Genomic DNA, 27,613 nt, shown 5'->3' on the forward strand with positions numbered 1-27,613 from the left:
CCAAGCAGAGCGCAGGTCAGAAACAGAGGCGGGCGTGTGTGTGTTTGTTCATCTGAGCCTCATTGGTCTTTCACTTCTCGTCAATGTCAGAATATTTGAGATGACCAATCAAATCAAAGCATAGCTGTCAACATTGAACATTGAAAATAAGGGAGATTTCCCGGAATCCATCCCCAAAATAAGGGATTTTTTTTTTTTTTTACACGATTCTTACCCACAAACTTTTTAAAAAAAAGCACTTATCATTTCAGTCTAAAGAGTTTATAACTACACAATATATATTACAGACCAATGGATATGTTTAAAGAGCTTTATAACAAAGCAAACATTCAGGGTTTCTGCAGGTTTCAGTAAGTCAAATTTAAGACCGTTTTAAGACATTTTAAGACCATAAAGATTCAAATTTAAGACCCTACACGACACATTAGATAGATTGTTACCTCGGGATCATTAGAGTATCTATCTATCTTTCTATCTATCTAGGATTATCTGATGTGTGTTTGTGAGAGAGAGGGAGAGGTAGATATTTTTTTAATAGAAAATTGTACTTTTGCATATTATACTGTATAAACACAATTATTGTTGATTGTTGTTTTATTTGATCATAACTAGAGGAAATGATGAGATGATTAAAGTGACCAAAATTATCACGGTTATCACAGAATCCTGTTCAAAAAGTACTAATACTACAGAATGAAGTAAATTCAACAAGTTTTATGTCGAAAAACAGCAAAAAACAAATTGATTAGCATCAATATGCACTTTTTTGTTTACGTAAACATTAAAATACCATTAAAAATGATCTTACTAACATGTACAAGTTCAAATAAAGTTTTGACAAAAAAGGTTTTATACAAAGATAAACCTCATATTTCAGCCTTTAAATATTTTTTTTATAAAAAGAATGAGTCAAAAAAGATAAATTACTGACATTTACACATTATAGCTTATATTTATTAGTAGTGTTTGGGTGTACCCCCATCCTTCATGTTGACTGAGCTTTCAATGTTGTTATTGAAAGGGGTGATTGATTGACATGACCTGCGGTGCGTTTGCGGCATTCTGAAAAGTTTAGATTTTTTTTCATCTCGTTGCGCCTGGTAAAAAATTTTGCGCGTCGCTTCAATTATGAGCGCGCTTGCCGCGCGCCTACATTTGAACAAACTTGAGCGCGCAAAAGACGCGATATGTGAACGGCCTCTGGCAAGCTAGCTCATATCAAGCCACGGACGACTGGTAGCACGCGAGCGACGTGTTGGAGACCCCTGATCTAGCGCTCTGCTTTGTAGGCTACAACTCCATACTTTTTTGCTACTTTGTAATAACTTTCTGCGGCCAGCGTTTCTGGAAATGAACGAGGGTAAACACTTTTTTAGACCTGTCACCTGACTAAATGAAATTTAAGACCTAGGATGAAAATCTGGCCGTTTTTAAGACTTTTAAAAATACGGGATATTTTACGGGAAAATACTAAAACGGGAAGACAGCGGGAAAAGAGTTAAAATACGTGAGAAACCCGGAAAAAACGGGAGGGTTGACAGCTATGAATCAAAGTAGGCGGGCTTTATGTTCACAGAAGCTGCTGAGCGCGACTTTTACATGGAATTTTAGCAGCACGTGACGACTGACGCTTCAGTTTACGGTCAAGTGCGAGTTAAGAGGATAAGTAGCTAAACTAAACATTTTATATTTGACAGTTTTTTAGGTCATAAATGTTAAACGAATGACAAAAATAATTAGAAAACTAGTAAACTTGTCTAATTTCGCCATTTTGAGCTGAAAATAGGCCTATATAACGTGTAATTATGTCATGGTGAGGGGACAAGAAACATTAACAAAGCCGTTTTCATAGGCACAAGATTACTAATGCATGTGTACATGTTGAGAATTAATATAATACAATTTGTAGTGCGCGAGCTGATCAGAGAAAAACGCGCAGTGGATTGAGCGCGCCGCGTCACAGACGCGCGAGCTGGTCGAGCACATCCCTTTTACACAGACGTCAGTGGAAAGTTTGTAGTTCAGTTGGATATCAATGACAAATAAAGTAAAACGAGGTATGTAGCTGCTTATTATTATTATTATTATTATTATTATTATTAGAGAGAGAGAGAGAGAGAGAGAGAGAGAGAGAGAGAGAGAGAGAGAGAGAGAGAGAGAGAGAGAGAGAGAGAGCACTTCTGTTGAATGATCTTGACTGCTGATCGTTCACTCAGCACGTGTTATCTGGATTAAAACTGAATCGTATAAGTTAAACATGAACTGTTTCCTGATTTATGTAGCCTAGTGATTCCCTACATTATCACTGAGAGAAGCCGTGCACATGTGATCAGTCTGGAAAGAGTTTCAGAAAGTTTTAAATGACATCTCCTTTCTCATTCTGGAGGAAGACCGTTTACTGTGATTCCTGCTGTAAAACATATTTTAGAACAGATGCATTCTGCAGAACACCTGAAAGTTCCTACAAAAGAGAAGACTCGTATGTGTTCTTTGTGTGGAAAGAGTTTTAGCTATAAAAGTACTTTAAAATGACACCAGGCAGTGTGAAGGATCATCTGTGCTTTGATTCTGGGAAGACTTTTGTTTGAGATGCTGAGCTGAAACTGCAGTGAAGAAGAAACAAAATGTTTGATATCTCAGTATTCATCGTCAGATCCAGAACATTCAAATACTATACTGTCCTGCACCAAACATGAGCTGATAAAACATTGAGTAATAAAACCTGTGACTTCTATATGAATATGCAACAAGACAATAATGAAACACTGAGTTCATCTTCAAGACCCAATATTATTCAAATAATTATGCTTTATTAGGATTGTTGTATTTTGTATCATTTTTATTTAAATGTAGTTTTATGTAGTAATAGTAGTGAGTGATTAAAATAAATGTAGAATAGAGTGTGTGCATGGTTTGAGTTGTTTCTGACTCTCTTACTCCTACTAGAAATGATGTAAGTTCCTTGTTGCACGGTCACACATTACAATAAGCTTATGACAAAAGTTAATTGATATTTACCAAGAATGATGAAAAAGAAGAAATAAAAATATTGTTCAAACTTCTAGTGTTTAAGTCTTTTTGTGTCTCTTCTGTTGTGGGAAAAGACAGACTTTCTGAAATAAACTCGAGTTGTGTGTTTGCAAATATAGGCTAATCTCTTTTGCCATAAAGAGTTGAGCTGACTTCTGCTCTTCAATAAATTTATTTAAAGTAAAATTTTCTTTGATTGATTGAAATCCTTATAAGTCTTAACTGTACTTTCCCTATACAAAATATATCACAATTAGTTAATTTATGTCTTTCATAAAGGAAAGTAGCACATTTCTCTAATTCTCTTATTGGTAAATGTTCACTACCAAAAACTACAAAAAAAGATTGGTGCTATTTCTATTTGTAGGCTATTATTGATGTTTTATTATATGAAACTTATTCTTCACATGATATTGTGTTGACCTCTAGTGGTGAGCTCGAGAAATTGCATAATCTCTGCATCTGCTGTTGCATCTTAATACCAGTTACACTCCAATTCAGGAATACATTTATTTACAAAATAATACATTTTAAACAAAACAAAAATAGCAAAGCTTTCTAATGCTGGTTTTGTGCCTCACTATGCTCTTTAATAAATGCTGAAAACACTAAGTGTGGTATGTTTTTCTTTATAAACCACTTTCTCAAACCATTTTACAACAACAATTTAGAGTTTTTCTTCATAAATCATTTTCTTCATATGGTTACAATGATTATTACAAGTGTCTTTCTTTATATAACACTTCCATTATATAAGGTTACAATTATGGTTGACTAAAATACAAAAGTGCTTCATACACAAAAAGGCATAATTATAATAGAATATTTGCATATTCTATAACAACTTGTGTTTTATTATGCTAACATATTGTGTAAATATACAATGGCAAATGAGAAAATTATAATTACTGATCAAAAAGCATTGGATTTAATATCTAGACTGGGGAATGCGAAAGCTACAACTTAAAATGTGGATTATGGGTGATAACAGGCGTTATCCGTATGTCAGTCAAAGTAGAGAGACAGAGTTTCATACAAATAAAAATGTATCAATAAAAATAAATATTCTGTATTTAAAATGTAAGCGAAATATAAAAAAAACCAGATGAAAGTTAAATAAATAATATAAAAATACATACGACAGATTTGACATTAAAATCTTTGCATATATGTATCACACAATGATGTCATTTTTTGTTTGACTTTGTTCATATCTTTTAATGTATTTAATTGCTAAATTTGACAATTACAATAAGCAATGTTTTAATTGCTTCATTAATGAGGTGTTTAATCCCAACATCATTATGATGAAGGTCTTATACTGAAGACTCATATTCATGCTAATCCACCTCTGAGCTGAGATCAGTCTTATCTTCCTCCATTTTACCTGTAAAAAAGCAAAACATCTTGTATAAACACTAAATCAAATAACCAGTCAACATAACTCACAATGTGTACGTATGTTTCTATTAATGCTGCATTATTTAATTTCTAAGCCTGATCATTTTTAAAATGAGCTAGTATAATAAACTACATCTGTTAAAGCAATGCTATTTAAAGCTGTTTAATTGTACTATACAATACAGGTATAAAAAGCTTGAATTCGTAATAGCTGTGGGTTTTGCAGTGATACTATTTCTGAATTGCTTTTTATCCGCATCTTTCTAAAATTACCATCATACACACAGTATTCATTTATTACAGTATTATAGCAAGAACCTTCTGAGGATCCTTCATCTGATGGTGGCTTTTCTTGAGCTGTTGATTTCACAGGTCCATCCGCTGAGGATCCTTCATCTGATGGTGGCTTTTCTTGAGCTGTTGATTTCACAGGTTTATCCGCGGGTTTAGACAAACCAAACATGCCTTTGAAGAATTTTATAACCCCGTCTTCCTCTGTGAGGCTGTGAGGAGGAATTAGAAGAGAAAATAATCAGTGTTGAGTGGAACAAGTTGCAAATTAATTATTATATTTCAATTAAGTACAAAGTGTAATAGACTGAAACTAACATTACATTCCTGTAAACAGATTAGTTACTGATTTTACATCATTTGGCTTACACACTTTCACCTAAGCAAAACTTAATACAAACATTTCTAAACAATATTTCAGGGTTTTTCCTACGTCAAACATGGTCTTCTGTGGTAGCTGATGAACACTGTCATCCGTGCGCACACGCACGCACGCACGCACGCACGCACGCACGCACGCACGCGCACACACACACACACACGCACACACACACACACTGGGATTCCATGTTTTATGGGAACATTCTATTGGCATAATTGTTTTTATTCTGTAAAAAACCTGTATATTCTCTCCCCTTACACTAACCCTACCCCTAAACCTACCCATCACACTATTTATTTAGCATTTTTGGTTTTCAAAAAATATTATTCTGTATGATTTATGACCTTGTTTCCTCATGGGGACCAAAAATTATTTCTATCTTTATGGGTAATTTATTTACCTGAACAAACAAACACACACACTTGAATATGTGGTTTATGGGGATTCTCCATAAGCATAAAATGTTTTTTTTTATTTTTTTCTTACTGTATTCCATCCCCCGTAGTACAAAATTCAAAATGGCCGATATGGGAAAAGTGGATATCATTCGACTCGGCATGCCGTCCCGAATCTAACGAGACCAAATTGAGACCTAAACCGTTCAGAAGTTATAAGCAAAAATAGCAATTTTTCATATCTCTCCACCAGTAGGTGGCGCTGAGCCAAACCGCAGCATGTAACCTCAGGTCATGATTGTGATGACGTACCAAGTTTGGTCTGAATACAATAAAGCTTGTGGCGATACAGCCTTATGTCTATTTTCGCACGTGCTCCATAAAATTCTTTGTGAGTTATCTTTTTGTCGGCATGGTCTGCAGATGATCTGGTTTAATTTTCGGGAAAATCGGAGCAACGGCCTAGTTGTTCAAAAAAGTAGGTTTTTAGGAAAATTCAAAATGGCGGAAACATTTTCATGATAGAAATAATAATAATAAAAAAAATTATTACCAACTTTGGACAGGTGGTGGCGCTAGAGGGATTGAGTTAGATACTCCAAATTTGCTCCTAGTTTAGTATGTTTAGTATTACAGTTTAGTATTTTTAAGGACACAGGAAAAGACAGTATAGACTTTATTATTTTATAAAATACTCTAAATGAATGTACTTTTCCCATCATTCTGTAATAAGATGCCACATCAGATCACAGAGGGGAGTTATTTAAAAAATTCGACTGACATTATATTGAAGAAAAACATGATATTAATGTGATAAATGATTGTGTTTTTACGGTATGCTAAGATAACATGCTAGCCCTTGCCAGAGGAGTGATAATCCAACTAAGATCACTTGAATGTTTCTTTGAAAGGGCATTTGATACAAACGGAAAGAATGTGAAGTTACTGTAGATATTTGATCAAATAAATAAGGCATTTTTATTCAAACTTATAAATAAAATGCTCCATGTCATTGTCTCAAGTGCATCAGTTATTTCAGATATCACTTTAGATGACCAAATAAAGCTTTGGTGGGACAAAAAATTATTTAGATGGAAGCCTAAATATATTTTCAGTGCAGGCAAAACCCTGTATTTGTACTTTAAATATAATACATTTAAATTTGCATTCCTATGTTTGTTAGTGTTACTGCAACTAAAGGATGTTTACTCACCTCAGGTTACAGCTTGAGCTTTGCATCACATCAATGAGCTTCTGCTTCTGCTTGGAGGATTTGATGTTATTTTTACTCAGATCAAGCTCTTTTAAAAACTGGAGTGCTTTTGTCTTTGTCAAAGACTGAGTTAAAGAAGAAACATCTGTAATGCCACAGTCGTTTAGACTAGAAAGAGACAAACAGAAAGAGACAAACAGAAGAATTATTATTTTTAACTTTCAACTCAATTTTGCAGGGAAAATCTCAATAGAAATCCATGTGATGAGAGGCTTCCAGTGGCAGAGAAATTCACCTATATGAGTTTTACATCAATATCAAATCAGACAGGAGAATTCACAGTTGCCTGATTTGCTCATCAAAGCGACACTAACTATTCAAGGCTATCATTTAACTGGTGTCTCCTCAGCCCAGCACTCTTCAGTGCAGCAGAATAAAGAAGCTGACTGGAAAATGTTTCAAACCTGCTTCACGTCTTGGTACTTGGTTGGGTGTAAGAGTCAATTTAATATTTCAATAATTTGTATATTAGTATTGCTTGCTTGGAGTGTTGATTTTGCAAGCACTAACTAAGGTATCATATTTGTATCTTTCTTTGAGAGGCAATTCTGATATTTCCTGTGTTTATTTTATATATGTATGCATATATGTGTGTGTGTGTATTATTTACTATGTTTTCTGATGTATAATTTCTGTTCTGTTTCTTTAATGGTTACGACCACTTGTGGGCGGAAGATTGAATTTGAAGTCCGTGCATAGAAAAAGGGGAGAAACAGTTTTCTTACCATTTGGTCTGTCATTTATGGATAAAACTAACCTAGAAATCTAGATGCACCCTAGTGGCAGCAAAATGTATTTTGCAGCCAGTGTGGTCTAGCAACTCTCCGTTGACTTTCGAGCTGGAAAAACCAAACTCAGGTCAGGCCAATCACATCGTGTATAGAGTAGGCGGGGCGGGCTTAACAATGACGACAGTTGCGACGGTTCCCTGCTACTTGAAAACATAGAATGGCTTCTGCTGCTGGCGAACAGCGGTCTTTCGAATCGCGTTGGCCACGACTCTGGAATACTTAGTTAAGCTTTTCTTTGAGAAAAGAGCACAGAACAGCACTTAAGTCATTTTTAAAAAAAAAGGAAGAAGTGTTCAGAGTTTTGCCGACTGGATACGGCAAAAGTTTAATATACCAACTAGCCTTCTTCGTTGCTCTGATTGGTTGTAGCGCTATCCTATTGCGTACATAGGGATTTTGAGAGACAACCGTTTATCCCGCCCCTCGGATTGAGCCGTGCCAATGATGAGTTGCCAGACCTAACATCTTGATGTAGGTCTGGCTTGCCAGGCTAGGATAAAACTCGTGTTTAAACGTTTAAGGTAACACAAGTTAAAGGTTTAACAACTGAAATCATAGGATAGGCTACAGGAGCCAACAGAATTTTGTATATTTTTGTAATTTTGTTTTTGATTAAACTCGCAGTTGTTAACTTTTTTTTTTTACTGACTTCTGTGACAAGTAAGAAATATTTTTTCCTGCCACTATACCAGTGAAGTTAACCTAGGACTTTGCATCTATAGTGGGTGTCAATTTAAGACCCTGCTTTCATCAGATCACAAAACACATCACTAAGAAAAATTATTTTTGATAAAATAAATGTAAACTCAGGCTCTTCATGAGATATTGAGTGAAAATGATTTTGTTAATTTGTTTTATGTATAAGTGATTTTAAGCATTTTTATTCTAGTATGTGAATGATACTAACCTCAATTTCTCCAGTTTACATTGTGAACACTTCAGGACTTCACACAAGATCTCCAGTCCTTTGTTTTCTATTTTATTCCCACTGAAGTCCAGCTCTCTCAGGTGTGAAAGATTTTGACACATTGCTTCAGTCAGGAGTTGGCACTGGTTCACTGTGATACTGCATCCACACAGACTGAGGACAAAGAGGAACAACAATGGCTCAAATATATGTAAATTCACCATGAGTAAGTGTCGTACAATATAATACAACAACAACAACATGGAAACTTAATTACAGAACCATAAACCATGAGAGGAGTTTAGGGATCAATATAAAACCGATTGAAAAACTGAATCAACAAATTTATTAGAAATATAATTAAATAGACTATTTTCTGATTTTTAACGTGAGAAAAATGAAGAAAATAATGAATAAATCACAAATTAAAGTAATTTTTGTTTAGTTTACCATCACGAATACAAATTTTACGTACAGAAGATTTTTGGTTAAAACAAAGAAAAACCTTACCCAATTTAAGTAAGCTTATAATGATTTATAATTTGAGACAACAGGATAATTTGTGGGAAATTTTAGTTTGATGTAATTTATTTTTCATCGTCATCTCCCTAAAGAGAATATTTAATTATTACAGCATTTGTAATTAGTTCGTAACTAATAACAATGTTATTATTACACTCAGTGTGAATTACAATCTTCTGTTGTATATTGCACACCTGTACACACAGATGGTCTATTTGTTTATTTTGTTATGTACAGTATATACATATGTGTGTCTTTCACATATCTTAATTATTTATCTTGTATTTTACTATTTGTGTACTGCTGTTGTCTGTGAACTGAAAGCTTCCTCTGTCACCAAAGCAAACATACTTGGCAATAAAGCTCTTTCTGACATTGTAAATAAATGTACATTAAATGTCAACATATAATGTACATTTATTTACAATCTTTAAGTTTGTTTGTAATAAACATCAAGTCACCATATTAAGTTCTCTTGTAGCCAATAACTTTATCCCTTAAATCCCATCTTTGATAATCAACATGACATACTGAAAAAAAATTTGTCCTATGAAAATAATTTCTTTATGCCTTAAAATCAGTTGAATGTAACTCTACACCCTAACTCTGCCGCCTTTGGCTTTTTAAAATTGTAAAAAAAAAAAAAAAAAAACAACAACGCGTGAACACACGATAGTTTTCTCATGCGCACACAAAAGTTTCTCGTACGCACGCAATAGTCTGTATATTTTTTATTTTTGCAAAGGTCCCTTCAGGGGCTCCGTAATTTTCTAAAACTTTCTTGGTGTATTTATTTTCCAGAACCTTTTCAGGTTTTTCATGACCATACGAACTCTGAATTTTTGATACAATGTGTAGCCAATGTTGTACTGTCACTGTCTTTTAAAAAAGCAATCCATTTGTAGATTTGTGTTTGTTTTTGTTGCTTTTCCAGCTGATTAGTCTTAAATGTGCGTGCATACTGTGTTTGGAGGAAAGCGTGGTTACGGTGTGAAGCTTGCCAGTCACAGCAGTGAACATTTACTTGCTTTTTGGAAGAGATAAAGCCACTTGAAATTGAATTTTTATTTATTTATATTCTAACTACTAATATTAGATTTTATATAAAAAAACATGGCTAACTTCATAGGTTAACATCCAGAATATGAACAATCCCTTTTATAAAAGTAGATTTTTGTAAAAAGTACCATAGGCCTAAGTGCTGTAAAAATCATTTAACTCTATCAGAATAATCTATTATCAGTTTTTAGTCTGTTCTCACTTTGGTCTCATTTTGCAGTTTGTCAGATTTCAGCATTTGAAACTTTCTACTGAACATCAGTCCATTAGCTCACAGTACTTACAGTATTTTCTTTAGACAAGGAAACACCAAAAGACACAGTGCTATAAACAATATGACTGGTCCTGTTGTCCTAAAATAACTAAATAGTGAACTTTAAATCACACTGTAACTGCTGTAAAGTATAATTATACTAACAGTAGATTTCCCAGCTAAACTAACCGTGCTGATATAATTCCAGACCGAGAACGGTTTGTAATCGTGGCGTGCTTTACCTGGCTCAAGTGGAAAAACAACTGGAACTGTTCTTACTGTTCTTAGAATTGTTCGACCCGATGGTGGAAAAGCAGCTTATGTCACAGTTCTTCTGGGAAAACTCACTCAAAATGGCACAGGGGACAAAAGTCTCAAAAGTAATCTCTTAACACCAGAGATTACCAAACTGAAAGTATGATTTAATAGTCTCCCTAATTATACTTTCAGTTTGGTAATCCCTGGTTGTCTGGTGTTAGTTGTGTACAGTTCTTTTGCTACTGCGTTTCCTTGTGTTATTTCGCTTCTCTATTTGAGATTAAAGTGATCATCTGTGGACTTTTGCCCCCCAGTGCCATTTTGAGTTTACATCCTTCTTTCCAAAGCGCTTGCGCTCCCGTGGCGTCTGTCATGGCGTCATGAACTGCGCTCTCCTAGCCTGACTTCGTCATACTCAGATTCTAGTCAGAATGTGAGTCTGATACTGCTCCATAGAGATTTGATTATGGGGTGTGTCTCAACCGAACCAGGAAAAAACAAACTCTGCACTCAATTGGATAGACCTACAACCAATCAGAGCAACGGAGTAAATGACTCATGTTCTTCATTCATATTTTCAACCAACAAAATGCCGCGGCTCTCTGTTCCTCTTTTAAAATGAATATGAACATCTTCTATAACAGACGCGATATCTGACTTATTTGTGTGAACTCGTGAAATCTCATATACGCATTTATTCTATCTGACTTATTTGTAAGTGTGAACTCGTGAAATCTCAATTCTCCAGCTGCAGTCGCCTTTGTTGTAAACTAATTCAAATCAAACGCTCTTTGGTGACGTGGGTGATTACGTAACCGTAGATCATCTGTCCATCATCGATTAAAGCCCGCCCTGGCAATTTGATTGGCTCGGCCTTTTGGGAGCCGGGCATAATTACTCCTCAACGGATCGAGTCCAGACCGAACTTCCCGACCAAAAAATGTTGTGGGCGGGGTTCGGGCTGGCACCCAGGCTAGCGCTCTCCATGATGACGAGGAAATTTCAGCAAAGATCAGGATAAACTGATTTTTAGCCCTTGCATTAGCTCTACTACTAGATGTATTCATGGAGTTGAGAAATAAAAACCTGTCCTGTACAGCTATGATCAGCTGTTCGGCTGAGCTTTCGATGTTGTTACGGAAAGGCAAAGGCTGATCGGTTGGTTCTTGTCACATGACCTGCGGTGCGCTTAAAAGTTGAGAATTTTTCATCTCGCTGCGCCTGGAAAAATGAGTGCGCTTCTATTATTCTTGTCGCGCGTCTACATTTGAAATAACTAACTTGAGCTCACAAAAGACGCGACATGTGAACGGCCCCTAACGAATGAACACACCTGAAATGAAGACTAATTACATGTAACCTAGGACATTAACAGGCAGGGAATGAAAGAAAGCAGAGCCAATTACCAAACTAGAAAACTGACCAGAAGACTAAAACAGAAAACAGGACATAAAAATATAGTTCCCATGGGCTATTTTTAACACTGTCACACTAGTTCTGTATGCTGGAAACTGTTATAACAGCAGATGTGAGCAGCATAAAATTTCTGAAGAACAACACGTACACAATTAGTACACTGACATTTGAATTAAATCAAATTAAATTGAATGCAATTACTTGTTAGTTAGGCACCTAAAAGTAAGTGTGACCAATAGGAAAATGCAGTTGCAGTTCAGGTGAAATGCTGCAGTATAAACAATGTAACCTAAGCTCTGCTGTCTTTAACTAATCAGTAAACTTTAATCACACTGTAACTGCTGTAAAGTATAATGACACTAACCGTAGATTTTCCAGCTTGCATTGTGGGTTCTTCAGTAGATCACTGAGGTTTTTCACTCCAGAGTCTCTCCAGAGACCAGAGTCTACTAGTTTATTCCCACTGAGGTCCAGCTCTCTCAGGTGTGATGGGTTTGAGTTCAGAGCTGAAGTCACAGCAGAACAGCTTTCATCTGTCATATCACAGCCTCTTAACCTGCATTATGAGAAAGAAAGAGCAAGAAAATAAGACAGAAGAAAAGAAGATAACTTATTCTGTAAAGTCACATCCTCTTTGTAAACAGACAAAACAAAAAAGACATTCAGAGGAAGAGAGATCATCATTCAGGGCTGTACACTGCAACATATACACTGAAAAAAACAATATAACTACCTTCCTAATATCCTCTGTCCAGCTGTTTTGGAGTGTGTTGCAGCCATCAAAATCAACATTTGTTTATATTTACAAAATACAATTAAGCTAGTCAGTGAAAATACTTTTGTTAGTTAAATAAAGGTTAAAGAGAGTTGAATCACAGATACTTGATTTGATCACATTTTACAAAATATGACAACTTTTCTGGACATGGGATTGTATCATTATTATTATTTATTATTCATTTATTTAATAAGAATTATTATTCATGTGACAGTAATAGCTAATATAATGTAAATCAAATGCACTGTAAAATAAATGAAAATGCATATTTCTTAAGTAAATATATATTTTTTACTTTACAGTAGGGAAATTACCAAACTTTTTTAATTTCTTCACTTGCATTACTTTTATTACTTTTATTTAGTCAGAAAACTAAAAGTGCAATGTGCAGCAAAACGTTTTCGGGCTCAACCCTTCATCAGTGCCATGTTCTTCCACAAGGCAAGATCCAGTAAATCCTCATGCAAGAGCGCTTGACATAAAGCATTCTCATGTTTCAGTTGGGTTGTGACTCGTGCACCTTTCGCACAGCAGCTGCAGTTTTCCATATGCGTTTTATCCAAATAAACGGGTTATTCCCCACTGTGACAGGCGGATGATATTTGTTCACAGTGCGCAGACATGACTAATCGATAATCAAATTCATTATTTGATTTATTTGATAAGCAATTTTTGTATGTTAAAATAAGGTTTATGTACATCCCTGTCATTTATTTCACCAGATCACTAAATACTAAAGAGAATATTTTTTACAAGTATATAGCTTAGTGTTCAAGCAATGTTAAGCAGTTTGATTCTTGAATGTGAATGTTCCTCACCTCAATCTCTCCAGCTCACAGCGTGAATCTCTCAGTACACCAGATAAGTGCTTTGCTCCTGAATTTAGTGTATTCCCACTGAGGTCCAGCTCTCTCAGGTGTGAGAGGTTTCGAAATAGAGCCGAAGTCAGGGTGTGACACTGATTCTCTGTAATACTGCATCCACGCAGACTGAAGACACAAAGAGAAAAGATAATGAATCAGAGTTATGATGATCAAACTAAGATTTGTAAATATTTGTAATTCTCTCTATCAGCATTTTCCATTTCAGAAATGTCAATTGAACGGCAACTACATTGAATCGTTCTTCTTCAGACCATTGACTTGTCACCGTTGGAACAAGCCCAACATAGAAGTTGCTCGCCATATAAAAGCACCTCTTCAGCGGACCGAATCACAGGAATCACAGGCTGTGATTCTGAATGCGTCACTCCACTGCTGTGTGTGTTCTGGTGAGACGAACAAGAAGCTGAGCTTGTGAGGCGCTGTCAAAAGCTGCTATATATTGCCGATTTGAATGGGCCAAAATATTGTATATCGTTCATCCAAAGCATCACTGAAATATTTAAATGTTTTTGTTTATTTAAATTAAAAGTTAAGTTCTGATCTATTATTCTCTTACTGTTATATGACATTGCAAAGTGAAACTATTGCAGGTGTTTTACATTGCAGGTTTTGAATTTGCAGGTTAGGCAAAAGATTTTTTAAAGCTACACTGTGTAACTTTTTTAGTTGATTCTTAGCAAAAAACACTTAGTTCTTTCAAAAATATATGTGCTCATTAATGTATATTTACTTCTTTCAAGTAATAAAGTATTCTCTTAAGTTTATAATCTGCCATTGAAAGTACATACGGGTGAGGGGTTCGAACATAGTCTATTAGATATCATATAAAGGCTTTATATGATATCTATGGGTTCGAATGCCGGTCGCCATGTTGCCCCTCCATCTTGAAACTACATTAGCCAAAGAGGGAGATGCCTGTAAATTCAAGCTTCGCCTTTTGCGTTTTTCACTCAGTGACACCGTGACGAATGCGAGGGGGAGATTACTCGCGAGCGCCGGCAGATTTGAAAGATAGAGTGTGTGTGTGTGTGTGTGTGTGTGTGTGTGTTCACATTTGAAAGAGAGAATTAAAACGTCAACGCGACAGACAAATCAGCAAGACCATAGTCAATATTGGAGTAACTTTTCCCAGATGGAAAGAGCTCATGAGGAGAAAAGATTTTAAAACGGACGCCGAGGTTGCCTGCTTTCTTCTCGACAGGTAATTCAGCCTGTTGTAATTAATTTGTGTAAATTCGAAGTTTTATAGTTGCTTGTCTAACCATAGCATGGTTGTGCATAACGGCAGAACGACCTCTAGTATAACTTCATCCTTGTGTCAATGGTGAAAAAGTATTGTTTACCTTGTAACATAAATCTGTGCTGCGACGGATCACAGGTGATGAATAGTTTTAAAGGCGCAATTTTTTAAGCTATAAGTTATTAAAAAAAAGGACACTGTAAATTTTAGTTATTTTTAATTGCTTTTACTTTGTACACATTGTAACGTTAGCCTAATCTGATTATGCTGGGATAGCCGATTCCAAGGGTGACGTTTACCTCCTGACATCTGTCCTGTAGTTTTATTCATTTTAGACGTATTATTGTTTATTATTGTCATGGACGTAGTCGAAAACTGGAAGCCATGTTAATCTTGGAATAATACGGCCACCGTAGGAGTTAAAACGCCCTCGGAATTGAGAGGAACAGAAACTAATATTCACTGGGTAGTCATATACAATTTCACCGCTAGATGGGGGTAAAAATCACACAGTGTAGCTTTAAAAGGTTTAAAGGGGCGCGACCAAAAAAACACTGAGTTAGGGAATGTTTTTTCAAAATGCAAAAAAGTTTACACAATTTCAGATCAACTTCGAAAGGGGTTCTTCCGTGTCAATGTCATCAATTGGGTGCTACATTTTTACAGTCTCTCTCTACCACCAAATCGGATCAATAATGTTGATGACATCATTCTGCATTTAACTTTCCATTCATATCTTCTGTCAAATCAAATGCAGCTTAAATATACTTCTCCAGGCACTACTGTAAAAATAATATTAAATGTAATGTAACATTTTGTGTCACTAAAACAAAATACTTACATCAGTGTGTTGAGTTCACAGTGTTTATCCTGCAGTAGAGCAGCGATCTGATTCACTCGTGTGTCTTCTAGTTTGTGTCCACTCAGATTCAGTTCTCTCTGGAGTAACGGGTTTTTACCCACAAATTCTGTCAAACGTGTACAGGCTTCCTCTGCAGTAGGATTCAAAAACCTGCAGAAGGGAAGATGAAATTTAAATGTCTTTATGGCTTTAAGCAATATGTGAGAAACATCAGCACAGAGAAAACTGGCTTGTGAAACTGCATGTTTGTGAACATCTGGAGACTCACAGAACTGCTGTAGAGAGATACAGTGATACAGTGAACCTGGGCTTGATGGCATTAAACTACAGTTTCAGAAACATTTAATACCATACTACTGAATACCATCAGTACAATTCAATCCTCTACAATGGGAGTAAATCACTCGCATCTGCAAGTAAATTTTCACTCTGGCCACTAAATAATGTCTATCACAAGCTAATCAAATTGGCTAATCAACTCTTAGATTTTACTCGCCAGTGTGTGTGTGTGTGTGTGTGTGTGTGTGTGTGTGTGTGTTAGAGGCAAAGTATGAGTTTGGAATAGTCAGAGTGTTCAGCAAATGAAAATATATCTGAGCGCTTGATAGTTTTGCTCTCCGTCTGTATTAGTTCAATTCAGCTCAATGGATGCGCAGCCAGCGTAAGGATTGTCCACATAAACACCACCAGCAAATATGCATGCATACATGGTTACCAAGTTTTAGTTCTAATTATCAAAGTTCTATCATTAAATTGTGCTTGATTATCATTACATAATGCTTGATTGACTGATGTTAAGAGTGTATGTTCAGATATTTAAAAAGCTGTGGCATTTTACAAAGACAAGCAGATTTGATGGAATCATATATATATATTATATCAGTCTGATGAGTAAACAAAAAAATGTACTAGCCAATGGCGATTCTATTGCCAAGTTGTGCGTAGAGGGTTGCAATTGTATCTAAACAAAACTCAGTAATCCCCACTACAAAACTTGTGGAGCTTATTGTATTACTGAAGGAATATTTTGTATGAATATTTAGCATGCCATGCATATTTATTTTGTGTTATTTGATCACGTCTCACCTCAGTGTCTTGAGTTGACACTTCTGATCCTGTAGTAAATCACTGAGCTCCTTCACTCCTGATTGTCCAGGATCATTTCCTGTGAGATCCAGCTCTATCAGGTGTGAAGATCTCAGAGCTGAAGCCAGAGCTTTATAACCTCCTTCTGTGATACTGCAGTCTGAAAGTCTAGAAAAAAGGGAATTTATAAAATTCATCAAGTTATTGTTATTTTATGATTAATATATTTAAACATATTTCGTACTGTTAAACAGTGTTGGGGAGTAGTTAGCTACTGTACAAGTCACGATACCACTAATATTTACTACATTTTTTAGTATCTGGACAGTAGCTCAGCTACTTTTAAAACATTGTAGCTTTTCCAGTAGCTAGCTACTTTTTCCAAGTAGCCGTGTAGCGCGACTGAAAGCTACACTCCATTTTGCATTCTGATGAATCATGAGCCTGTAATGCATTGAAGCAGCAGAGTCTTCTTCTTACTAGATAAACTACATTTGTTCATTACCACCATCTGTTGTTACATCATGCCAGGGTCCCCGCGGATCCTTAAAGAGTCTTAAAAGGTCTTAAATTAGATTTTTTAAATTTAAGGCCATAAAAAGTCGTCTTATTTTTACTTACGAAAGGTCTTACACTTTAGATGACACTTTGACTTAGACTTATCTAAATGCTTTCGAAATTAAACCTATCTAATTAGCGTAGGCCTACGTATTATTTTTTTAATTCTATCTTTGTGGATTTGCTTGTTCACGTGGCAATTCGCGTCACTTACGGCAGCATATTAGTCTACGTCTGTCTCCTGCACGTGAGAGGAGAGAAGACGACTAGTATGTGTCAGTTCAGTTGTAAGTTCATTAATTATGTGCTTAGGAGTGTGCGATATTGTCTATGAACTATGATGATATTGTAATCATTGTTTTAATGCATGTACGAGACACTGCGAGAACAATGAACAATCGATTCAATGAACAATCACTTGTTTTTCTGAATGAATTAATAATGACAAGACAGTGACTTGCCGTCACCTACTGGTGGTTTTAGTTTCAGATTTAAAGTATCCTTTAATTAAAACGTTAAAATTATAAATCATTTCATATTTAAATATTGAATAGCTTTATTTATGCAATTGTAAATGAAGTATAAATATAGTAGGCTAATGCCAGTTTTGATGCCGCTTCTGTGTCACCTCTGCACTGCAAGGATGGATTTTAATTTAATGATTTAATTTGACATTGGTACTGTGTTATTCTAATATAATTTCATTTGAATGTTAGAATTTGACATAAAATTAATTTCGGTCACTACTGTTAACTGACCACTGCATAGAATATAAAAAATATGAATATCTTTGTGAGTCTACTGTGAACAACAGGCCTAAACCAGCCAGGATACCAGTACAAAAACACAATCAGTAAAATATCATCTAATTATTATCAACAAAACTGAAAATATCGCAACATATTTTGTCAATATTGCACATCCCTAATGCATGGTATTAATTTAGATTTCTTCAGGTCTTAAAAAGCCTTAAATTTGACTTTAAAAATTGTGCAGATACCCTACTTTACAGTCTGTCCACCATCAGGAGATTGTCTGAGGATTATGTAAAGGATGTACAGGAATGGATATTTCACATGAATCGACTGTAATTTATGCAAACCAAATATTAAAATGCAGTCTACATTAAAGACTTAAAGCACATATGGAAGGTGAATAATAGCTTTTTAAATGTACAACTTATCCTGCTTTATTGCACTCTAAATCACAATAATGAACCACCATAGATTAATCTGTCCCGTTAGTTTTGTAATGAACCTAAAAGATCACAAATCGAACTGAAATAAAATTGCAATATACTATAGTAGTGCACTTATTACTTGGCCAAAGGATGGTTGCGGTGGGATTTCAAGCAAAGCGCGAGCAGTTTATGATTTGTGTCTCAGAGCGGCTCTTTTCAGTAAATAGCCTACCGCATGTGCTGTGAGTTTAACCTGCATTTTTGATTACTCCTGTGTATCCAGTTTGCATTCATTTTGTTCTTGTATTGATGTTACATTAGCAATTCTGCACTTTGACAGGAAGTTTGTGACATAGGCTATATTTTTTGTGTGTTTTGGATAGTTTACAAAATCAAACGATTGGGACACTTTTTGCCATTGAAATGACTGGGAAAAATTGTCCCAGTTAACCTGAATTCACCCTACTCATTGAAACCATAATTGCATTACAACATGTTAAACCACATAAACCCCCCAAATATTTTACTTATAACATTCTTCATTAACAAATATTCAGTTATTTGTAACAATATCATTATAAAAAAAAGGTTCAATGTAGCTAGCTACTTTTGAATAGAAACTTGTAGAGTAGCTACAAGCTTGAATGTAACTTTACTTTAACTTTACTTTAACTTTTGAGCAGCTTGTAGCTTGTCAAACTATAGATTCAGAGTAGCTTCCCCAACACTGCTGTTAAAACATAAACTACTATAAAAAACATTAAAGTTAAGCGCAATCAAACAATAGTTCATTGAACTCACCTGAGTTTCTTCAGTGTGCAGTTTATATTTTCTAATCCGTTCTGGAGTTTCTTCACTCCTGAATCCTGCAGATTATTGTTGCTGATGTCAAGCTCTTTCAGACTGGAGTTTGATCTCAGGACTGTAGCGAGAGCTGAACAGCTTTCCTCTGTTAGACCACACTTACGCAGCCTAAAATGATGAACAGAAGAGGGAGATTTTACAAACACATTTCCAGAGAAGTTGGTACATTTTGTAAAATGCAATAAAATCAACAGTCTGTGATTTGTTACTTTCCTTTAACCTTTATTTAACTGACCTTTAAGTACACAGAAAATATTTCCAATGTTTTTACAGACCAACTTAATTGTGTTTTGAAATAAAAAATGTGACGGCTGCATCACACGCTAAAAGAGTTGGGACTGAGGCATGTTTACCACTGTGTAACATCATCTTTTCTTTTAAACAAACTTTTTAACTATTTGGGAATTACAGTTTTGCAAGTGGAATTTTTGCCTAATCTCGCTTGTTACAAGACTTTAGCTACTAAACAGTCCATGGTTGTTGTTCTCTGATTCTCCTTTTCATGATGAGCCATACATTTTCAATAAGAGAGATCTGGGACCGTATTCACAAAACATCTTAAAGGCCACCTATTATGCCCCTTATCACAAGATGTAAAATAAGTCTCTGATGTGTGTATGTGAAGTTATAGCTCAAAATACCCCACAGATCATTTTTACAGCATGTTTAAATTGTCACTTTTTGGGTGTGTCCCTTTAAATGCAAATGAGCTGCTGCTGCACGGCACAGGGGGCGGAGCAGTCATCTCTCACGGAATGATTTTATCAAAACAGAAACTCTCAGTAACGCCGTTCATTTCGACCCGGAGTCGGACAATAATGCCCACAGAGACAGAGAATGCTGTATGGATATAGAACAGGTATAGTTTAGTTTAATAACAGTTATAATGTATTTGTCATCTGCTTTTATCCACTATTAATACAAGCCTGTTGTAGCAAACCACAGTTTTACTCCAGAAAATCACTGTAAGAGCTGAATGAACACAGTATAAGAAGTGTGCATTGAAGTCTTATCCATAAACTCTCTCTCTCTCCATTTCATTATCATCAAGAAACACAGCAAAGTACACCAAACACTTGTTACAACTAACAGTAAAAAAATATATACACCTTTTCAGTGGGTACTTAATAAACTGGTAAACTTTATATCCGTAAAACGACTCGATGAGCTGTCATAAAGTGCGCGCTCTCACTTTCATTACTGCCATGATCAGTACATTAGGCCTATCACTCCAGAGACTGTAAGATTGATCATGAACAGTTGGTACTGATCCATCCTCGAGTAACAACGGGAGTAAATGATGACTGTTAAGTCCAAGACTGTTATGTGACTGTTATGAACAATTACTGATAATTGTTCACATTAAACCATATAGATTTGTGGGTGAATGCCTAGTTGAGACTTGCGTCTCAAATGGTGATGCTAATTTCAGAAGAGAGAGTTCAAATGTTAATTTCCAGAAAGGTCCTTTGTCTTCTCAGGGAGTGGTTGTTCCTCAAACAGACTGCCCAGCATTTTCTAATTTCTCAAGTCTTACATTAGGAACCCATTCTATGAGTGGCCATCTGTTTTCAATGAAGCTAACTTCGGCAGCTTGGTGTCATTTATGTAAGGGTTAATGCCCGACGAGGTGTCCACTGTCAGGTATTAATGGACGACGGCGAGGCGTGAACCGTCCGACGCGCAGCGAACCGTCCATTAATACCTGACAGTGGACACCTCGAAGGGCATTAACCCGCTTATACCATGGTCACTTGCTAAATAACACATTTTTAAAACATTAGTTCATATTTTAATTAGTTTTACAATCGAAATCTAAAGTTTTTACTAACAATAACTTGGTTTCGGATATAGTCCGCTCAGCCCGTAGAACCCTTCAGTTTACTGCCTGTTGCAGCTGATGTAGCCACCGCATTTATTTATTAATTTCGAACAGTAAACAGTCAGTTTCACCAGATCTCTTTTACTAGGTGTCCTCTATCACTTTTTAACGGACACCCTGCAGCCAATCAGAATCGAGTATTCACCCAGACCATGGTATAAACACACATTAAACTTTGACGGGTGAGGTGCTGACAAAAGAGGGTCATTGCGACACTGTAAAATGATGGCGCCATGCAGCCATGTGCTTTTTTAAACAAATTTAATAGGGTTTAATGTTACATTATCAGCTCGGAAAGTACGCTAATTTGACTAGAAAAAAATGGAAGGAACAATTCAGGAAAAAGGTGGATTGGCAGAAGTACTTTCTTTTTGGTGTGTTTGCATTGCAGGAACTAGAAATGATTTTACTTATAGGAACTCCTTTTAAGGGGAACTAAATGAGCTCCTACTTCAGAGTAGGGTCTAAACCAGCACTATAGGTACTATAGTGACGTAAGTGTACGCTGACTGGCTGAATACATGAGAAACACAGACACTCAATATTTTTAAAAGATGTGTAAACACAGTTTACATATACTTACGGCAAGCTTACATCACTGAGTTCCAACTGGTGGTGTTCATGCTATATTACCCCAGGGGAATATTTATTCTCAGGGGACCGCCCTGGTGACTAGTTCCTATAACTGAGTTCCTATAACTACCCGGGTGCAAAAGCCCTTAAAGAAAGGTTTCAAACTAATTTTAGGTTAAGGGCCAGAAGGGCAGAATTACCTTTTTTTTTTTTTTTTTTAAACCTGCGCTGACAATTACATTAATATTAACCATACAAACTACAATTTCTATCCGTCTGTATTCAGCGTCTGCCTGTGTTAACGTATACAAATTGTGCATGTTTTACACAAGCTGTTTTTCGCAGGTCCGGAATAGAGATCGGACAAAATAAAAATAAATAAATTTATATATAAAAAATAATAATTTACAATAAATAACAATACTCACATCAGTGTGTTGATTTCACAGTGTTTATCCTGCAGTAGAGCAGCGATCTGATTCACTCGTGTGTCTCCTAGTTTACGTTCACTCAGATTCAGCTCACTCTGGAATAACGGATTTGTACCCACAATTCCTCTCACATACTGAAAGGCTTCATCTGCATCAGAGCTTTGTAATATCCTAGAAACAAAGACAGTACATTGACATTTCACAACTACATGGCACAGATGTGGTAAAAGATTATTGATGCAAGTAAGTGCAGAAATATAGTTTCATGGTTTAATTCACTTTCAGATAAAATCTTAAAACTATTGCCGTTTAATTTGTAGAAAACACTCACCTCAGTGTTGTCAGTGAATGGCAATAATTATTTTGTACATTAAAGAGCTCCTTCACTCCTGATTGTCCAGGATCATTTCCTCTGAGATCCAGCTCTATCAGGTGTGAAGGGTTTGATCTCAGAGCTGAAGCCAGAGCTTTATAACCTCCTTCTGTGATACTGCAGTCTGAGAGTCTAGAAAACATGAAATCTTAGAATGAACACTAGAACTAAAATGAACACTGCTGTAAATACAGTCAGTTTTGAACTGTAAATAGTTGAGAAAAAAGGCATGTTGTGTAACAGTATATTGGATTAGTATTCAGTCTTAAAGGGGTGGTATAAAGTCCTTTTCACAAGATGTAAAATAATTTCTGATGTCCCCAGAGTGTGTATGTGCACACTCTGCTGCTCCCGGCATAGAGGGCAGAGGTACAACAGCTCGTTCTTAGCAGCTTTGATTACCTCACACAGACATGCACTGAAAATTTCTAAAACCTTTAGCGTTTTATAATCAACCCAGAGTCAGACAATGATGGAGAGACTCAAGAAGAAGTGACAACATGTAGAAGCAACAGGGCATTTCTGAATTATTAGAATAATTTCTGGTAAGTTGATGAATTTATTAGGGCTGGGTATTGATACAAATTTCACAATTCGATTCGATTTCGATTCACAAGCTTACAATTCGATTCGATTTCGATTACGATTCGATTCGATTCAATATCGATTATTTTGGATATCAGGTACAATACATTGCAAATTTTCTCAAGGAAAACAAATCTCTAATCTATTAAACTATGGGAGTCAGTTGTAGCCTATAGGCTTCATTAGCCTACTATAATATTGAAGGTAAAAATTAACTGATTTGTAGGCTATACAAACACTTAAAATACACTTATTTATTTTATAATTATAAAGTTATATGAAATTATATAACAATTTAAATGGTGGCTGTCATAAAAAACTTTCCAGATTTATTCAAACATGCATTAAATATTGAAGAACATAAAAAAATGATAATGAATATGTAATATGGTGCATATATTTAACAAAATGGTCCTATCTAGAGTACATTTTTCTAGCTGACTAACGAGTTTATGGTCACTGGATGTTTTTTCTGAGGTAAATGTGACGTTACATGACATTGTTTACTGACGTCTTTCCACGGTTGAAAAACACTGATTGAGCGATTCCATGTGACATGATACGGACTTCGATAAGTTGTACTCTATCTTTTAACACACTTTCAGATGCTCATTCATGTTTATCTCGCGCTGTAACGGATATTATTAAGGCGGAAGAGAAGATCATGTGCGCTCCGCGCTACTGCTTCTCTAGAGCTGCGCCAGAGCGATCTCACGCAACAGCGCCAAAACGGTAATTATGTTTTTGAATTTCGTAAGAAAATGGGCGTAATTTGAAATCTGAGACTTCGTTTCATATCAATAATATCAAAGCACAAATATTATTGCGATTTATTTTATGGGATGCGCGCAACAATGTTCCATTCATCAATCAACTGAAAACAGGATGACTAATCGATTCTTGGGATTTAGGAATCGATATTGTTTCGTACAAATGAGAATCGATTAAAATCGAGAAATCGATATTTTTTACCCAGCCCTAGAATTTATATTGCTGATGTGGAGTTAACTATCTTCTTGTCATTGATTAGCATATTCTGTAATGATAATCTATAAATCACGTTCCCGGGGGCGGGTTTATGTAAATTCTAGGGTTGGTGATGTCACTAACCCGGGAGGAATGTTGTGTAGTCTCTACCAGCCGTTGTAGTCCTTAAAAAGTGATTTCTTTAAAAGCAAATATCTCCCTTTGCTTTGAACTTTGAGCGTTGTAACTTTGCAGATGTTGTTTATGCTCAAACAGCAACATTACACACTAACTAAAGTTAGAAAAGTCAAATCATATTCAACCACCCCTTTAAGTGACAGCAGCCTAATAAACCTGCTATCATTTTAATCAAAGAACAAAAGACAAAGAGAAAAACCCTTCCCTGCTCTTGACTCCATAACTTTTGTAACTTTAGTTGTAATCATTAGCACCTGAAAAACATAAAGCCGTGTTTGTTTCACTTGTCTTTTCATTCTATTGTATTGTGCCAACGTTTTCTATTTATTTGTTCCTATTTTATAATTACAAAACAAAATTAAAAAACTATTCTTAGATTTTTCCTCACTTCTGAAGGTGAGTGGACTCAGATATATATAACTGATAAGCAAGTGTTGTGGTGTTGAAAGCTGATGGTGAAATATACTCACTTGAGTATCTTCAGCTCACACACAGGATTCTTCAGTCCCTTACAGATCTCTTTGACTCCAGAGTCCAGCAGACGGCTGTTGTTCAGGTTCAGCTCTTTCAGGATGGTTTTAGAGGAGAGAACAGTAGCTAGAACTGAACAGCTTTTCTCTGTCTGCTCACAATTATTCAGCCTGAACACAGAAACACCATCATTTATTATTCAGTACATATTCAACACACATCAGATCAACAGCTCTTCATATCTGCTCACACAAGTGCCTGACAGTCTTTTATAATGAATAAACAGAGAAGTTATAATGTATAAATTGTTGACTCACGTCATTTTCTCCACTTTACTATGAGAGTCCATCAAAAGAGCAGAGAGCTTCCCTCCATCCAGATCTCCTAATTTATCTTCACTCAGATCCAGTTCTGTCAGTAATAATGGACTTTTACACAGAACTTTAGTGAGATAGTCACACGCTTCCTGTGCAGCAACACTTTTCAGAAACCTACAGGAAGTAGAATTACAAATCAGATAATATTCCAATTTTATGCCTTTTGCAGCTTCATCCTGAATGAGTCACTAAACAGAGTAGAATGATTTACTACAAGCATTTGTATCAGTTAATTAAACCAAAATGAAATTTACAGGATGTAATAACCATAAAATATACATAAACATGCAGAACGCAAACAAACAATATGACATTTTCATGTATAAGCAAACACCATTAAGAGAAAATACAGAAATGTATTTTCATTGTTTTCACTTATTACTTCTTTACACATAAACAGAACATATTAAACAGAATATCTATAATTACAGTAGCTGATCAAAACTAAAACATGCCAAAAACTAATACTAACAGAAAATGATAATGTGATATGATAATTTGTCCAAACACACATGACACCGCCAGACAAATACACTGAATCATTATCAGAAATGATATGCTGAACACAAATATAACAAAACTACTTATTAATGGAAATACTTCTGTTGTCCCAGTGATCAGCCAATAATATCTCGGCCACTGATATATTTTGCACCTCTAGTCCAGTGTAGTATTAATGTATAGTGTTGTGTAATATCTGGTTAAAATCATAGTTATGATAATTGTCTCGTTTATCACCTGATGGTCTTTAATTTACAGCGTTTATCCTGTAGTAAATCACTGAGCTCCTTCACTCCTGATTGTCCAGGATCATTTCCTCTGAGATCCAGCTCTATCAGGTGTGAAGGGTTTGATCTCAGAGCTGAAGCCAGAGCTTTATAACCTCCTTCTGTGATACTGCAGTCTGAGAGTCTGTGTATGAAAGAAGCTGTTAAGCACTTAATGATCTACACTAAGCAAAACGTGTATAAAGTGAGATGACTTTATTTAAATCATAAAAAAACTAATAATTATAATAATTATTATAAAAAGCATTGCCAAATGCTTGGCAATTTGAAAATTTGGTGTGAAAATTTACCAATATTTTTATTTCAATATTAGCAAAAATCTGACCCACAGATAAGCAAAAGATGTCTTAATATAACATCTGCCATATAAAATAACATAATTTGAATATTATAATTTCAATGAAACATAGCAATGTACAAAAATGGTATTTTCAATTAAATGGACATTTACACACACAGAAAAGTACATTATCATGCAGAAATGGAGATAAATGAAAATACACACTTAATTTTCTCCAATATGCATTCAGGATTTTCCAACAGAACACAGATCTTCTTTATTCCAGAGTTTCCGAGTTTATTCTCACTCAGATCCAGCTCTATCAGGTTTGAAGGGTTTGAATTAAACGCTGAAGTCAGAGCAGCACAACCTTCTGCTGTAATACTGTTATTATTCAGCCTGAAGAGAGAGAAAACAAAGACAGGAAACATTCTTCAGTTTATTTCAGCCACAATTCACAATACACTAACAGAAGGATACATTTATTTGATAGATCAACTAATCTCAATCCTCAAAAACTTTAAAGAACAATGACAGTCTTTTATTAGACTTTAAAATGTAATATACATTTTATTTTGTAAAGTATAAAACAATGTAATATACTCACATCAGTGTTTTGAGTTTACAGTGTTTATCCTGCAGTAGAGCAGCGATCTGATTCACTTGTGTGTCTCCTAGTTTACGTCCACTCAGATTCAGTTCTCTCAGGAGTAACGGGTTTTTACCCACAATTCCACTCACATACTGACAGGCTTTATCTGTCTCAGGACTCAAAAACCTGCAGACAAGAAGATGAAGAATTCAAATAAATTCTTAAACTTGATCTAAGGAAAAATAACATAAGAAAATGTGTGTGAAATGGTTCATTTTGTATTAGTAAAATAATGATTCTATGAATAATTCACCCGCAAATAATTTATGTTATATTATTTGATCACGTCTCACCTCAGTGTCTTGAGTTGACACTTCTGATCCTGTAGTAAATCACTGAGCTCCTTCACTCCTGATTGTCCAGGATCATTTCCTCTGAGATCCAGCTCTATCAGGTGTGAAGGGTTTGATCTCAGAGCTGAAGCCAGAGCTTTATAACCTCCTTCTGTGATACTGCAGTCTGAAAGTCTACAGAAAAGAGATTTAAAAAATAAAAATGTATACAATTAATATCACTTTAATAATACAATTATAACATAAAAATCATCAAATGCCTTTTCTCTTATAAGTAAAGAAAATAATTTGACAGAGGCATGTTTTTTCCTGTT

The 27,613-nt window shown here is 35.4% G+C and overlaps 1 protein-coding gene across 2 annotated transcripts in view; it reads right to left on the reverse strand.

The window, feature by feature from the left end:
• Positions 1 to 3,393: 3,393 nt before the first annotated feature.
• LOC308694903 (uncharacterized protein) overlaps positions 3,394 to 27,613 on the reverse strand; it is a 182,547-nt gene continuing 158,327 nt past the window's right edge. For both annotated transcript variants that reach the window (XM_081372713.1, XM_081372714.1), the window contains 17 exons: positions 27,300 to 27,473; positions 26,962 to 27,132; positions 26,580 to 26,753; positions 26,025 to 26,198; positions 25,227 to 25,400; positions 24,909 to 25,079; positions 22,648 to 22,821; positions 22,314 to 22,487; positions 19,368 to 19,538; positions 16,829 to 16,996; positions 15,722 to 15,892; positions 13,575 to 13,745; positions 12,343 to 12,534; positions 8,471 to 8,644; positions 6,713 to 6,880; positions 4,750 to 4,934; positions 3,394 to 4,417 (listed from right to left, as the gene is read on the reverse strand). In XM_081372713.1, the coding sequence (XP_081228839.1) occupies positions 4,371 to 4,417; positions 4,750 to 4,934; positions 6,713 to 6,880; positions 8,471 to 8,644; positions 12,343 to 12,534; positions 13,575 to 13,745; positions 15,722 to 15,892; positions 16,829 to 16,996; positions 19,368 to 19,538; positions 22,314 to 22,487; positions 22,648 to 22,821; positions 24,909 to 25,079; positions 25,227 to 25,400; positions 26,025 to 26,198; positions 26,580 to 26,753; positions 26,962 to 27,132; positions 27,300 to 27,473 (2,833 nt within the window). In that variant the 3' untranslated portion in view covers positions 3,394 to 4,370. The remainder of the gene's footprint in view (positions 4,418 to 4,749; positions 4,935 to 6,712; positions 6,881 to 8,470; positions 8,645 to 12,342; positions 12,535 to 13,574; positions 13,746 to 15,721; positions 15,893 to 16,828; positions 16,997 to 19,367; positions 19,539 to 22,313; positions 22,488 to 22,647; positions 22,822 to 24,908; positions 25,080 to 25,226; positions 25,401 to 26,024; positions 26,199 to 26,579; positions 26,754 to 26,961; positions 27,133 to 27,299; positions 27,474 to 27,613) is intronic.

Source organism: Scardinius erythrophthalmus, assembly GCF_964197995.2.
Source record: "Scardinius erythrophthalmus genome assembly, chromosome: 8".
In the NCBI taxonomy this organism is placed as follows: domain Eukaryota; kingdom Metazoa; phylum Chordata; class Actinopteri; order Cypriniformes; family Leuciscidae; genus Scardinius; species Scardinius erythrophthalmus.